The sequence below is a fragment of the Eptesicus fuscus genome, chromosome 10 (genome assembly GCF_027574615.1).
Source record: "Eptesicus fuscus isolate TK198812 chromosome 10, DD_ASM_mEF_20220401, whole genome shotgun sequence".
In the NCBI taxonomy this organism is placed as follows: Eukaryota; Metazoa; Chordata; class Mammalia; order Chiroptera; family Vespertilionidae; genus Eptesicus; species Eptesicus fuscus.
This window is the reverse complement of record NC_072482.1, coordinates 32,189,310-32,204,163: the sequence shown is the minus strand read 5'-3', so window position 1 is coordinate 32,204,163 and position 14,854 is coordinate 32,189,310. Positions and strand designations below refer to the sequence as shown.

The window sequence follows — 14,854 nt, the reverse complement described above, 5'->3', positions numbered from 1 at the left end:
GTCAACTTTTCCAGTAAAGCCTATTTTCAGAAGTGAATAGCTCACTGGTCTTCCTTCCATATTTTTCAACTAAGAGCTCAACATCTTTTGGTGATGCCTTTAAAAAATTTAGTGAAATTTATCAATCACCTAGGTCTCTGATAATGAGATAACTTATTGATTACTTTGGTATTTTAAAGCATAACACATTCCCCAAAATTGATCCACATATTAAAATTTTCAAGTAGGAGCAATTTTTCAAAGAATGCCTTGAAAAAAATCCCACTTATCATTAAACATACTGCTTGTGTGAAATTACTTCTTATTTTGGCTGCCTAAATAATTAGAAATAATAGTATTACTATCAGAGGGTATATATTGATACCACTGGATGCTTCATATATGGATTTTTTAGAAAAGAAAGTCTAGGATGAAAAGTTAACATGAATATGGTATCAGACAGAGATAGCTGTGAATAAAAGTGATTCAAGCCCGCGTAGGCGAGAAAAGAGTTATGAGGAACCCCAAGAGAGGAAAGGTGAACCTGGAAAGCAAAGAGAGAAAGTAAGGGATTTTAGGCAGCTGATGTTCAATTTATTAATAAAGTTTAACGAGCATATAGTTAGGGTTTATTATATAGTAAGCCTTGTGCTAGGAATTGAGGCTTGGAGGATGAATATGATGTGGTTTCAACCCCTAATTATACACAGTTTGGTGTTGCTAAAGAGAGATAAAGTGTAAAGGAGAGGGGGATGGAATGCTAGTTTTAAAATCAAATTCAGCCTATTAAATTAGGATCCCATCATAGGTCATTTCAGGAGTGGCACCATTTTACTTTTAATATCTACTGGAGTCGGTGTCTGGGACTAGAGTCCTGCCTGTCAAGGAGTGTGTGTTTGGACCCCTTTTCCTCCCTTGCCTCCCTGTGCTGAATATTTGTCTGGGCGAACATCCAGACGTCACGTTATAAATTATAAAACATTACACTATGTTGCTCTTAATGTAGGTTTCTTACAAAACACGACAAATGAAAAGCTCTTTAAACTGTCAGGTTGTGATGTGTCTCTTTGTGAGTGATGGTAAGTCCTCTTGAGGGCAAGCATGGGGACTTCTTTACTTTGATTTTCTTTAAAAAGAAGTTTGGAAAAAAATATTCCTGGTTCGCTTAGACGCCAGAGGGATGTTTGAGGAGCTGGCACAAGCTCCCCCTTCCTTTAGAAGCAGAGCCGTGTTTGTGTTTCTTCATCCAGCGCTTTCTTCAGAATGAGCATCATATATTTATTTAGTGACAGAGTTAATAATGTACTTTTGAACCGAGTTAGGCCTGTGTCTGTCTTTATACTAAATATAAATCACATATCATTGTCATTTTCATTTTAATCTCTTAGGGCCGTGGTATTCCTGGACCCCCTGTGAGTATCGTCTTTTGATTTATGTTTACACAGTCTATAAAAATGGCCTATTTTCTCAGATCTCAGCCTTACTCTCCAACTAACATCCTACCTACTGGTGTTCATAGTGCCCCACCCACGATGACAGCACCTCTATTATGCTAAACAAAGTATTTCATTAACTTGAGAAATTTCTGTTCTACTTTAGCAATTAAAATTTGGTCAGATGGCTTACTGTTTCACTAGAGACCAAAGCTAGCACAGACACATAATTCCAAGTCAGTTGTTTATCATACTGGATAGCAATTGTGCTGGATTGTTAAAATATGCACCAATGACCCTGTCCCTCTAATTTGTTGTCTTCAGGGTCCTCCTGGGGGAGCAGGTCTCCCTGGAGAGCTTGGCCGTGTTGGACCAATTGTGAGTACTACAACATCTTTGGATAGACATTTGCTGATTTAAAAGATGATGTTACTAGGGAAGGCAAATTACCCAAACTGTATATTATTCCCTGGCACATCCAAAAAAAATGACAGATGAATTTCATTCAGTTCATAATATTGATGGGGACCAAAAGATAACAATGCTACCTTGTTTTTGTACAGTGAGTTAAAATTTTCCCCAAAGTTTTCAGCCAAATTTTTCTTCCCAACTTTCAGAATTAGTGATCAAGTCAGGAAGTGTCACCTCTATTTTACAGACTCAGCCAGGATTGGGGCCCAGTGTTTTTTCATGAAATGATAAGTGAATAGGCTACAATCATTACTGCGGGTATTTATGTTAGGGCTGTTACAGCCTAATCAAATGAACAGAACAGCTTTAGGCAATAAAGGGCTGAACTTCATAGGAGAAATTACTGGTCATAAGTGCTTGATGTTAATATTCAATACATATTTCAAAAATGAAATACCGATGTTATGTAAATTCCTTGAGAGTAGGAATCACTCTCAAGGTGTGATTATATACCTTTCTTGTTTACTGTTTGACAAATTTACTTATTCAACAACTGAATGAATATGAAATGATTTTAAAGTTAAATTAAATCTAAGATGCTTTTGACTTCTTATAGTAGAGGATTATGAAGGAAAACATATGCCAGGAGTAAACTCTGGATATTAAGACTAATTGGAATCCATTTTCCCTGAATGGCTTGTTTGAATTTAGCCACATTGGATCTTCTGTCTCAATTGCAAGAGAGTGCAGTGACAGAGCAAGTGACGGTTGTGGGTGACCAGCACCAGGGAGAGTCTGGCTCTAAGAGATTAACCTTCCATTTCACATCTTCAGGCTGGGTGCAGGCCTTCTTTTGCTGCCATTAGATGGATGGCACTAGCAGTATTGTCTGTCCAGTTCCTCTGCAAATCAGCTAGAAAAATATGTAGTGTTTCCAGTTTGTTTTCAGAATAGAGAAAGTGATCGTTTTATAGAGAATTGGCTTTGCTTTCCCCCCAAGTCTCCCTCTGCCCTGTTTTATTACTTTGGTGCGACTGGAACCCCTTCTGGTTTTGTGGAGCTGATTGGATTATGGGCCACCCATTGATTTTGGTGACAGGTCTATGCATGACTGAGCTCTGTAGGGGTTTCTAGTAATATCATTCTCTCATGCCTCACCAGTTTTCTGCACTGTGTTTTGACATGTATGTAACCGCTGTGTCACAATTTTCAAATAACTTAGGGTGACCCTGGGAAAAGAGGACCACCTGGCCCCCCTGGACCCCCAGGACCCAGTGTAAGTTATCTGCAGCTTAAATTTCTCTGAGTCTGAGATTCGGGATTAAAAAAACCTAAGAACCAAAAAATAGAAGTACCTGTTAATTAGTCATTGTTCTAAAATTCCGAAATAGCCACCAACTTTTTGCACCCATTCAGAACACTGTTCTTTTTAGGCAAGAAACGTAGAGGAATCACAATAATTTTAAACGTGGTTTTCACAGGGAATGGTTTACTCATTATATTTGAAGTCCTTTGATGTTTGTGACTCTCAAATGCTCAGAACTTGGACATATGAAAGAACATTTTCAAATGAACTAGTTTTTACAAAGGATTTACACAGTAAGCAATTAAAAAATGGAAGCTCAAGTAGGAGATAATCCATATTTTAAGTTTATGATTCCAAGTTCCCCATATTTCCTATTCCTCTCATTTCATCTTCTTTCAATCCCCTGAAAGAAATAATCTACGCAATTTAGGGTTCTCCAAAAGATATACACCCATGAGGCAAGGTTTTAGAATATTATATGCTCTTTGTTCCTTATATTTTTATTGAACAAATATATTTTGTTCAGTGAACTTCCTATTTTTAGTAGGTTTAAGTATATTTAAGTATATTCTTAACTCTAACGTTTTGTTACTTTAGGGAACGATTGGCTTTCATGATGGAGATCCGCTGGTAAGATGTTTTCCTCTGAACAAAACAGTTTTAAGTCAAAGACCATGCAATCTTCAGATGAATTCTCTTTAAACTTATCTCACTGGAATATGTTGTATTTCTGTGCTTTACTCAGATGACAGAGCAAGCCGTAGTAGCATTAGTGGACTGGTAGCTTGTATACACTCAGACTGTAACTGTTTTTCATTATAGAAATATCTTTGTTTTTCTATAATCTTTTTACTTTATGCCTTTTTACTTTATGCCTTTTTTTTTCAACCAGATCACCCCCATTTTAAAAGACAGAAGTCAAAGACTTGTTTTACTTATAGACTAATTTGCAAATGATGTTGGTAAACTGCACTAAATGCAATTTTGGCACATTTGATGAGGGGATGTGACCCTCAGGGTAGAGCTAGTCCAATGGAGCGGGGAGGGGAAAAAGATCCAGTCATGGTGTAATGGGTTACCTGGATACATTTTTAAAAAATAAATTAAATCTTAAATAAGTATGGCAAACTATTAGCATTTATTAAATCTGGATGGTGGATACATGGGGGAAAGGGTTTGCTATATTCTCTGTACTTTTCTAATGAAAAATGAAATAATTAAAAAGGGAAAAGGTTATTCCAAGTTATTCAATGAATACAATTGCATTGGAGTTCTATGGCTGGAATTCCTTAAAAAAATACCATTTTGCCACAAAGTGGAAACTCTAGTTTATGCATTTCCTGTCTCTATCTCTCTGGCAGTGTCCCAATGCCTGTCCACCAGGTCGCTCAGGATATCCAGGCATTCCTGGCATGAGGGTAAGAGAATAATTTCAGTATTTTATTTTTGAGAGTGATATTCATAGAAAAAATAGAGCCTTTCCTTTAAGCACTGGCCTTTCTGATGCACAGACCCCACTTGATGAGTCAGGCAAGTCTGTGTTTGCTCATTCTGTGGCTTAGTCTGTGTCCTTATTCATAATAGAAATTCCTGCTGGTGCCCCTGACAGGTCTTCCTACCGAGACACAGATATGTGGTTATACAGTGCTTTTGTTGTTCAGGGAAGAAATACTCATATTGTATTTCTTTGATTGAGACACTTTAGACACCAAATTAAAAGTTAGAAGTTTGCCTTCTATGGAGGGTGGGGGGAATTGTGCACATCATGTAGTTGAAACTATTTTAGTTTAAAAAAGAAAAACAGCAAAATAGGCAAGAAAAGGGACATTCCAAAAGCATTTTTTCTTTCACTCTGCCATTATAATTCAAATTTTCCATTAAAAAATAAAAAGACAAAACCAAATGCTAGGGTCAAATGGTTTTCTATCTCTGGTCTATGAGTCTGAAGTGATTTTGAAAAATGTCAGACCAATGGAGTTCTGCTATGATCTGAAATGCCCCAAGGCACTGATTTTCCAATTATGGTTTTCTCTAAGTTTACTTTTGATGGATTCCCACAGTTGCCTGGATTGGTGTCTTATTACTTACAAAGACCTGCACTCTCAGAACAAGAAAGGCTCTGAGAGTGAAAGCTCTGATACACTTACGTTGGAATGTTCATTTCATACTTGCCTCATGTAACTGCCCAAAGTACATGCATGTGTAGAACAGCTGTCCTAACAAGAAAAGATGGGGATCTTTTCTCATGCTATGCAGCCCTCACTGACTGCTTTTTAGAGATTTCCTTTTGCATTTAAAATTGTGTATTAGAAGAGGCAGTTGTGCATCTGGGGAAGTCCACACCTTTTTTTTTTTTTTAATGTTTTTTATTTCTGAGAGAGGAAGTGTGGAGAGAGAGAGAGATAGAAACATCAATAATCAGAGAGAATCATTGAGCGGCTGTCTCCTCCACAACCCCACTTGGGATCAAGCCTGAAACTTGGGCCTGTGCCCTGACTAGGAATTGAACTATGACCTCCTGGTTCATAGGTCGATGCTCCACCACTGAACTACACAGGCTGGGTGGAAGTCCACTTCTTATACCAGCCCTTCTTCACCTCCAGGAAGGAGATGGCGCTGGAAGAGGCAGAAGGGTTTTCAGAGTAGCTTCCACAGAGCATAGGACACCAGTTGAGTTGGATCAGAGCTGTCACCTTGGAAAGTAACTTACTGGGAAAGACAATGCTCTCAACCCAACTGTGAGAGGAAGTTTGGGGTGGAGGGATCTAGGCACCTATAGTCAATGAACCATGTTGCTGAACCAGGTTATGGAGCTTTAGTTATTCTAGAACAGTGTTTTTCTATGAACTAAGACTAATACTTACCATATGTAGCAGTCATGTAATACATATGGCATTACTAAGGTCATCTAAGGTAGTCACACAATCTTTTTCTTAGCAGCACATTGACACAGAATTAGGGAAGCAAGATCACTTAATGAGCCTTCTGACCACTTTCTGTGCCAATCCCAATACAAGTATTCTTTTTATTTGTTTGTTTGTTTATTTATTTTTGCATTTGTTAGGGACATAAAGGGGCTAAAGGAGAAATTGGTGAACCTGGAAGACAAGGTCATAAGGTAAGGAAAATGAGTGTTGTAGTTTATGGAAAAGTTTGCATAGTGTGATCTTATTTTTCTAGTAATACCCCCCCCTCCCAACACATGCACACTTGAAAGATGTATGCATACATGTTCTTTCTCTGTCTCTCTGTCTCCCTCCCCCATCCCTCTCTTTTTCTACTGCCCCCCTTTCTTTAGAAAAGCATCTAAAAAGTTACCGGTATTTATAGTTGAAAGGTGAAATTTGGGTGGCTTTATTTTGTATACTATAATGTTTTATAATTAATATGGATTACTCATGTAAAATAATGTTTTAAGGCATAGTAGAGTAAGTCAGAGGATGCCAAATAAATTAAAAATATGCGGATTTAGACCAAGCCTATTTCTACGCTCATTTGCTAGAATAACAGCACGTGTGCTTTTTGATTGCTTTTTAGGGTGAAGAAGGTGACCAAGGAGAACCAGGAGAAGTCGGAGCTCAAGGACCTCCAGTAAAGTATTTTTAAAAAATTTAACTAGGACATGCAAATATTATTTTCAGGACATTTGGAATATTTTCTATTTGGCATTTGGATTAATAGTATTACATTAACATGATATTCTCTATTTTTCTGCCAAGCCAGTCTTTGGAGATTATTATTTTTTTCAAAATAGGAAAGATCCCCATTGTATATTCAAGCACCATTTTAACAGGAAAATTCTACACATAGTTACATTTGTTCATTTACTAAATTTCAGGGATAGGCAATCTGGAAAAAATACTGAACACAGAGAATGATATATATTTTCTGTGTTCCATGGCACTATTTATTACATGATATAATGAGAAAATTTTGTGTATCCTGAATATTCAGCAGGTATATCACCTGGATTTAATGTATCTTATGCCAGCATGCAATTATTTTAATTAGAACATTCTCCTCACCCGCCTCCCCAATCCTCACCTGAGGACATGCTTAGAGAGAAGAAGAGAGAGGGGAGAGAGGGAGGGAGGGAAGAAGGGAGAGAGAGAGAGATATCAGTTGACTTCCCTATGCTCCCTGACCAGGGATCAAACCTGCAACCTGGGTATGTGCCCCAACCAGGAATGGAACTGGCAATCTTTTGGTGCACAGGGCAAACTCAACCATCTGAGCCACACTCCAACTGGGCTAATTAGAACATCCTTAATTGCTTGTATTCATATCTTTTAATAAAAAGTTGATCCCTTGTGCTTTGGCAAATTGCTGCAATAATATGCACAGTGAGGAAACTGGGGCTATCAGCATACTTCATTTAAAAATGTTTGTTAAATCAGAATTTACATTACTTTCATATATGAAAATGGAAGTGTGCCACTTTTTGGTCACAATGAGTAATAACAATTATGGGAATAATAATTTCAAGATATTCACTGAACATTGTAGCTAGCCAAGGCTGGGTCCTGTTCTCAAAACTAAAGAGTTAAGTAGGACAAACACGGGGCCACCCTTCAAGCCCTTGCTCTGTTCTCCCCGAACAACTGGCTTTTATAAAGGGTGCAGGGAGCGTGCAGATCAGTGCTTACCAGAGCTGACGGGAAATCCAGCTAAAGGAAATGAGTCAGAGAATCTGTAAGAAACAGACTCTACTTTTAAGCCACGTGAGAAGTTTAAGAAAATCTGAGGAGTCCAAGGGTGTTTGTTCCAGAAGCTTGCCTTCCTCTAGCTTTGCTGTGAAACACTATATGTGGGTGGAAAATAGAGATAAATAGTGTGAGAGACTTATGCTTTACTTTTTACTTGATGAAAATTTTATAGGGACTTAAAAAAGTTATTTAAATAGCCATTCCCCAAAATCCTACGAACAGGATTTTGCAAGGAGCATTTAAAAAAGTGCTCATGGATTAAGGATCTCTGTTGGGTGCTTCATGGCTCAAGTGGTCCATTGGGGGTATCATTAGTGCTTGCTGACCTTCTGGGGTTTGGGAGTGGATATGTAAAGATGTTTTTGTAAAATTCACAGATTTTCACTTTTTAAACATGTCTCTATAAAGTTATGTACAGATTTAAAAAAAATACATTTTGGAACATTTATAAACAAGCTCTGCCCTTCAAAGTAGTCACCCTGAGGGATGATACCTGGCACTGTCATGACTCAGAATCACCTTTGAAAAGAGCAATTTTAATCTGAGGTGGCCACGTCTCACATCATATCCTAAATAAATATCCTAAGCTGGATCATCCTGCACATTTGTATTTCAGGTCAATCCTAACTGATCTACATAGACTTTGTGACTGACCTGGATGCAGAGTTGGCCATGGAATGGCCCCATTTTCTCCACATGAGAGCACAAGGGAAATAACTGGCCTTGAGCTGCTTTATCTTAAGCCAGTTACAGTGGACAGTCAGCAAGGAGTTCAGAAGTAGCTACCCTATTTCTTGCTGAAGCATCTACCTACTGCTGCTCCCTGGGAGCTCTTAGGCTCACTCTTTACAGGATTCATTTTTGGGGCCCTCCTGCTGTGGGATCAGGGAGCCAAGAGGTAACATTTTAGTAGTGAAAAGGATACTAGAAATCACACTCCACACCCTCATTTTTAGGATTACCCACTCTGGTGCCTGAGATTGGGTGAGATGGTTTTCTACTGGACCAACCTGGAGTTCAGAACACACTTATCATGGAAATGGGTTAATGAATAGTGACTACAGGTGGCTAATGGAGACTCGAGCAGCTGCATTTATAGGCCATAAGCTTTCGTGGGTTAGCTTGGGAATTTAGTTGCCTTTGATGGCATACAATGGGGAGAAAAAATTATCCCAAGGTCTAAAATCACAACCATGTTACATGTAACCAATTTACAAACCATGAAGGAGGTGAGATTGGCAGTGTATTCTGTATATATTAAAAGCTAAGCCATATGCATTACCATAATTCTCTTGTGCCAGTGATAGTTACTTTTTTGTCATCAGTAATTGTTTGAACTCCAGGTGTGTAAGTCTTCAACATTTTAAACAAGGATTTATCATCAGAAGAATTCTCCTTGGACTTTTCTTTCTAAACTAGAAAAATATGATGTCACTATTTGTTAATGTTACCTTAGGTTGTGATAACAACCTTCTTCTGGATCAGTTTTTGTGATGAGATAAATGAGTGTGTGCTTCAACTACAATAATTCACTTTTCTTTTTTACATTTCCAGGGCTCTCAAGGACTGAGAGGCATCACCGGCATAGTTGGGGAAAAGGGAGAAAAAGTAAGAATATGATGATTATCCTATCTAATAAAGAGGGAATATGCTAATTGACTGTCCCACCCTCAAAGATGGCGGTGCCCACAGCCAATAAGGAGGGAATATGCTAATTGACTGTTCCACCCTCAAAGATGGCGGTGCCCACAGCCAATAAGGAGGGAATATGCTAATTGACTGTCCCACCCTCAAAGATGGTGCGCCACAGCCACAAGATGGTGGTGTCCAGTCCCCCAAGCCCCGCCGGAGCGCTTGCCTCTGGAGTCCCCCGGTCCCCCTCAGTCCTCCAGTCGCCCAGGGCCGGCCCAAGGCGCAGGCAAGCCTCAGATGGTGGCTTCCCAGCTGCCCAGGGCTGGCCCGAGGCACAGGCAAGCCTCGGATGGTGGCTGCCCAGCCGCCCAGGGCTGCCCGAGGTTCAGGTAACCAGGGCTGGCTGAGGTTTGCGCTGCTGGCAGGGGCAGCAGCACAGGTGTGATGGGACGTCGCCTTCCCCTGATCGCCGGGTCGCCTCCCGCCCTGGAGGGCTCCCGGACTGTGAGAGGGGGCAGCCTGGGCTGAGGGACCCCTCCTCCAGTGCATGAATTTTCATGCGCCGGGCCTCTAGTCTATACTAATAAAAGGGTAATATGCTAATTAGACCAGATAGACCGGATGTCTTCTGGACATCCTTCTGGACAAAGCCACAGTGGCTGCGAGGGCTGAGGGCCAGTGGCACGGGAGAGGCCATGGCGTGGGAGAGGCCTTGGTGCAGGCTGGTCCAGCACTGCGGTCCTTTTGCAGAGGCAGCGGGAGAGGGTGCTGTGTGGGCCCAGTCCCGGTGCCATGCCTCTGCAGAGGCTGGACAGGGTGTGATCTGGTGTGCCTCAACCTCCCACAGCCCCTCCCCCTGCTGGCCTGGGGGTCAGCACTAAGAAGTGAGGGCCAAGGGCTGGATGCCTCAGCGGCCAGCAGTGGCAGCAGCAGCGGGGTGATGGGGGCAGCGCCTTCCCCTGATTGGCCCGGTTGTCTCCTGCCGTGGGAGGCCAGAGGCAGCAGCAGTGGTAGGGTGATGGGGGCAGCACCGTCCCCTGATTGGCCCAGTCGCCTCCTGCAGAGGGAGACCAGACTGTGGCTTAGGTTCGCTGGCCCCGGGGAGCAGGCCTAAGCCATCAGTAGGACATCCCCTGAGGGCTCCTGGACTGTGAGAGGGGGAAGGCTGGGCTGAGGGACCCCTACTCCCCCAGTGCATGAATTTTCATGCACCGGGTCTCTGGTCTCTCTCTCTATATATAAGCCTAATATGCAAATTGTCCCCTTGGAGACCGGGAGTTCGATTGCTCACTATGACGTATGCTGACCATCAGGGGGTGGTGTGGAATGAAGGAAGGCCCTGACCAGCAGCTGGGAAAGGGAGGCCCCAGCCAGCAGCTGGAAGGCCCCAATTGGCCCTGATCTCTGGCCAGGCCTAGGGTCCTTACCCATGCATGAATTTTATGCACCAGGCCTCTAGTATAATATAAAAATGTATAAATGTTTAAATTTTTGGCCACTTAAAAATATCTTATCTTCAACAACATCACTTTTTTAATTATTATTTTTTAAATATATTTTTATTGATTTCAGGGTGGAAGGGGGAGAGAGAGATAAAGAGAGAGATAGAAACATCAATGATGAGAGAGAATCATTGATCAGCTGCCTCCTGCATGTCCCCTACTAGGGATCGAGCCTGCAACCTCGGCATGTGCCCTGACCGGGAATCTAACCAGGACTTCTTGGTTCCTAGGTTGCTGTTCAACCACTGAGGCACACCAGCTGGCCACTTTATTTATTTATTTATTTATTTTTGGTGCTTTGTAGATGTTTGGTTAGACTGTCTCACATTTCTGTTTATCACTTAGCTGATAAAAATGAGTAGTATGCATAATACTTGTCATGTATTACATATTTTAAATAGGCAAATAGTAATAAAGAGGGCCATTATACTTTACCTCTTTATCATTAATGGTAGTTAACACTGGTAACACTGATGCAGTACCTGGAGAGCAAGGCTAGGACAGGGGAAGATGGAAAGGGAGAGTGAGAGAAGGCAAGATACACTCAAGGACACCGGGGCCTTCGGCGGCTGTGCTGCCACGCTGATCACTGAGCTCTGCCCTTAGCAGGGATCATACCCTCGTGACCGGACTTCACCAACTTGTTCTTAGCCTGGTCTCAGAGCCCAGGTTCTCCTAGCCCAGTGATGGCGAACCTATGACACACGTGTCAGCACTGACACGCGTAGCTATTTCTGATGACACGTGGCCGCATGCTGAGGATGAAACATTTGCTGCTCCTAAGGATGAAACATTTGCGACTAGAGTCTTAAAGTTAGTTTTTTCCTCAAAGTGACACACTACCCGAGTTATGCTCAGTTTTTTGGCGAAGTTTGACACACCAAGCTCAAAAGGTTTCCCATTACTGTCCTAGCCTTTCCATAGCAAGGTGCTCTGTGAGATGCTGGGGAGATTCAAAGAGGAATAAGGACTTCTGCAAGTTTGTTATTTATTGGGAGAAAACAGCTAATTATAATGCAAACAAGAGAGATATCAACTTGAGGACAAGTGGTATGAAGGAGTGAAGAAGGAATAGCTAACCTTGATGGGGGAACTGGGAGGGCTCCTGAAGGCCTTGGCATCAGACGGATGTCAGGCCTGGAAGGATGAGGTGTTGCTGCTAGCGGAGGATAGAGATCAAGGGATGCCTGGCTGAGTGAATATCATAAGCAAAAACAATGGAAACCTGAAAGTTCATGATGTGCTCAGAAGTGTCTGTCTGGCTCTGTATGTGTGCATGCGCGTGTGTCTAGCTTCTTTATCAGACTTTAAGAAAACAGTTACCACTTCTTAGAAAGTATGTTAGGAACTGCAATTTGTAGGATCCAGAAAAAAAAAAAAAGCACTTTTGCCAACCACCACATCTGACTCTTGCCCCATTTCCTTTAGAACGTCTATGGCTAATGGCTAATTTGTATCATTCCACACAGAAGCATACAGCCTTCCACTAACAACTAAACAAGAATAATTTGCACACTGTCGGTACTCAATAAATGAAATTAAATATATTTTTAAAGAGATGCAGATTTTTGTGTTTTGGAAGAATGATTTTGTGAATACTTTCTTCAACTTCATTTTTTTCAGCCTCTTTTAGGTATTCTCAGTCTGGCTGATCTCCTCTTTCATTTCTTTAAAAAAAACTCTGCACTTTAAAAAATATTTCACATTTCTATATTCATGTTACCTTAAGTAACATTCTGTGTATATCTTTTCTGTTATTAAATAATAAATCCCATTTATTTCACAGTTGCCGATACTCAGGCCTTTGCTTTTTCTGGATTTAAATCATTCCTAATATATATGATCCCTCACTTTGAAACCAATCACCGATCTTGATATGCTTTTTATTTGAGGTATTTTTCTAGTTGCTATTTTTCAAAATTTCTCATTTCCTCTGATTCCTGTCAAATTGCTACCAATTAAAAAAAAAAAAAGGCTCTTCGTGTGAACTCAGACCCATCGAGTGGTTACCTAGTAACAGCAGTTTGGGTCTGAGCTCTTGCTGAACAGCATGAGAGAGAAGGTGCACAAAGTCATTTCTGTAATGCAAGGCTGGGCATCGCTCTCACAACACAGGCTGAATGATGAAGTCAAGGTCTTTCTCAGGTCTTCCAAACCCCTTCTTCCCTGGTGAATGTAGAATGCCTACTGGTTTGTTCTAGTTTTTAGGGATCAAAGAATTTCAAGGCTCCGTGGTGTTTTCTCTGTGGTGGTCTTTCTTCGATGCTACCTATGTCTGAACCTTCTATCACAGGTTTTCTAATTTTTAATTCTTACTACAGGCGCTGTTCACCCAGTTTCCTTGGCCTGACATCTATTCAATACTCTTTCGACTGTTTTCCATTTATTTTATCATCTCCCCATCTCAACCCTGCTCATTAGAAGATGGCCTGTTCACTTCAATTGCCTTCTCGTTCACTTAATAGAAGAAAGAAGGTTTAAAGGAGGGGATTGCATTTTGTCATGCAGTATACGTAGACAGCACTAAAAAACGCCATATGTTTGTTTTAAAATCACATTTTGATTTTTATAATGAAAAAGAGGAGATTATATAATGTAATATGTAACCAAGTCAGAGATAATTCAAGATAGATTTATAAAGCTTCGTAGTTCTTACGCCACATCACTTGGCAGGGTGAATCTGTTGTTGAGCGAAGAGATCAATTGCTTTATGCAAACTGAACCTAACATCTGTCTGGGATGGGAGAGGGGCTGCTCAAATCCTTATTACAATCCATTCTTCCAAACCACACGGCTGGACTTCTGAGTCTAAATCTGATTCTTCCTTGGTGGCAATCCAGAATCCCAGACACCCCTCCCACAGCTCTAGCAGCAGCAGGGTTCCTGGCAGCTACTTTTTGGGCGGCTCCTTGGTCTTTGCCATGAATGAATTCCCATAGGGATTCTGAGTGTCCTGGAGGGGGACTACCAAATCTCTTCCAATACACTTGCCACGTTCTCTAAGTAGGTGCCAGTGTATTTATTCCTTCAGCAATCAAGAATGGCTGCAGTGTTAAGTTCAGATATCCAGAGTGCTATCAGTCTTGGTGTAAGCACTTTTGGTGGGATGAGAAGATGTAGACTTGAGTTTTCATATTTCAGGTGTCATATCTATTTTTTGGGGTTCACTGATGAATAGGATATATATCACACACACAAAACCTCCTTTTTTAGTGGCTATTAAAGTTCTTTAGAAAGACTGATATGCCCTTTAACATATATGACTGAACTCATTTTCATTTCTTCGTCTTGTTTTTTTGCAGGGTGCTCGGGGCTTTGATGGAGAACCTGGGCCTCGAGGTATTCCTGGTGCATTTGTAAGTAGTTTTCCTTTAACAAGACCCCATGATGGTTTTTTTTTAAAAAAGCAATGATCAATGATAGATTTTTTTGCTATATGCATGTGTATCTGCAAGTGTCCCCTACACGTGAATAATTAAAGTGGAAAAATGGGCACTAGTTCTTATATTTATTTAAAACATTTTAAATTAAGATAAGCATCTCTTTCCTGGGTTGAGATAGGTTTTGTTTTTTTCATAGGTAAAGTAAAATTGTTAAGTTTTTGTCTTTGCTATGTTTTCCTTTTGTTTTAGTTGTAAGCATGCTTAGAATTATAGTAACTATCTCATGTCAAGTTCTTGGGTAGTTCTATCCTTTTCTTTCTCTATGATTTCTGACCTCATTATTCCATATTTTGACTGCCATAGGTATAAGTGTCAGTATTGTGGGCTGCCTCACACCTTTTCCCCTTTCTGAAAGCAAATAGAAAGCCATTCATTAATGATAACCTATACACATAGAGAGTAGAAAAGGTATAAGTAAAATAGAATTTCCAACTATCAAGGT

The 14,854-nt window shown here is 40.7% G+C and overlaps 1 protein-coding gene across 1 annotated transcript in view; it reads left to right on the top strand.

Annotated features, from left to right (window-relative positions):
* The window catches only part of COL9A1 (collagen type IX alpha 1 chain), an 86,555-nt gene that overhangs the window by 31,268 nt on the left and 40,433 nt on the right, over positions 1-14,854 (top strand). Inside the window, exons 13-21 of the mRNA XM_054722235.1 lie at positions 1,368-1,391; positions 1,737-1,790; positions 3,046-3,099; positions 3,727-3,759; positions 4,491-4,547; positions 6,194-6,247; positions 6,667-6,720; positions 9,390-9,443; positions 14,272-14,325. Coding sequence (XP_054578210.1) covers positions 1,368-1,391; positions 1,737-1,790; positions 3,046-3,099; positions 3,727-3,759; positions 4,491-4,547; positions 6,194-6,247; positions 6,667-6,720; positions 9,390-9,443; positions 14,272-14,325 — 438 coding nt within the window. The remainder of the gene's footprint in view (positions 1-1,367; positions 1,392-1,736; positions 1,791-3,045; positions 3,100-3,726; positions 3,760-4,490; positions 4,548-6,193; positions 6,248-6,666; positions 6,721-9,389; positions 9,444-14,271; positions 14,326-14,854) is intronic.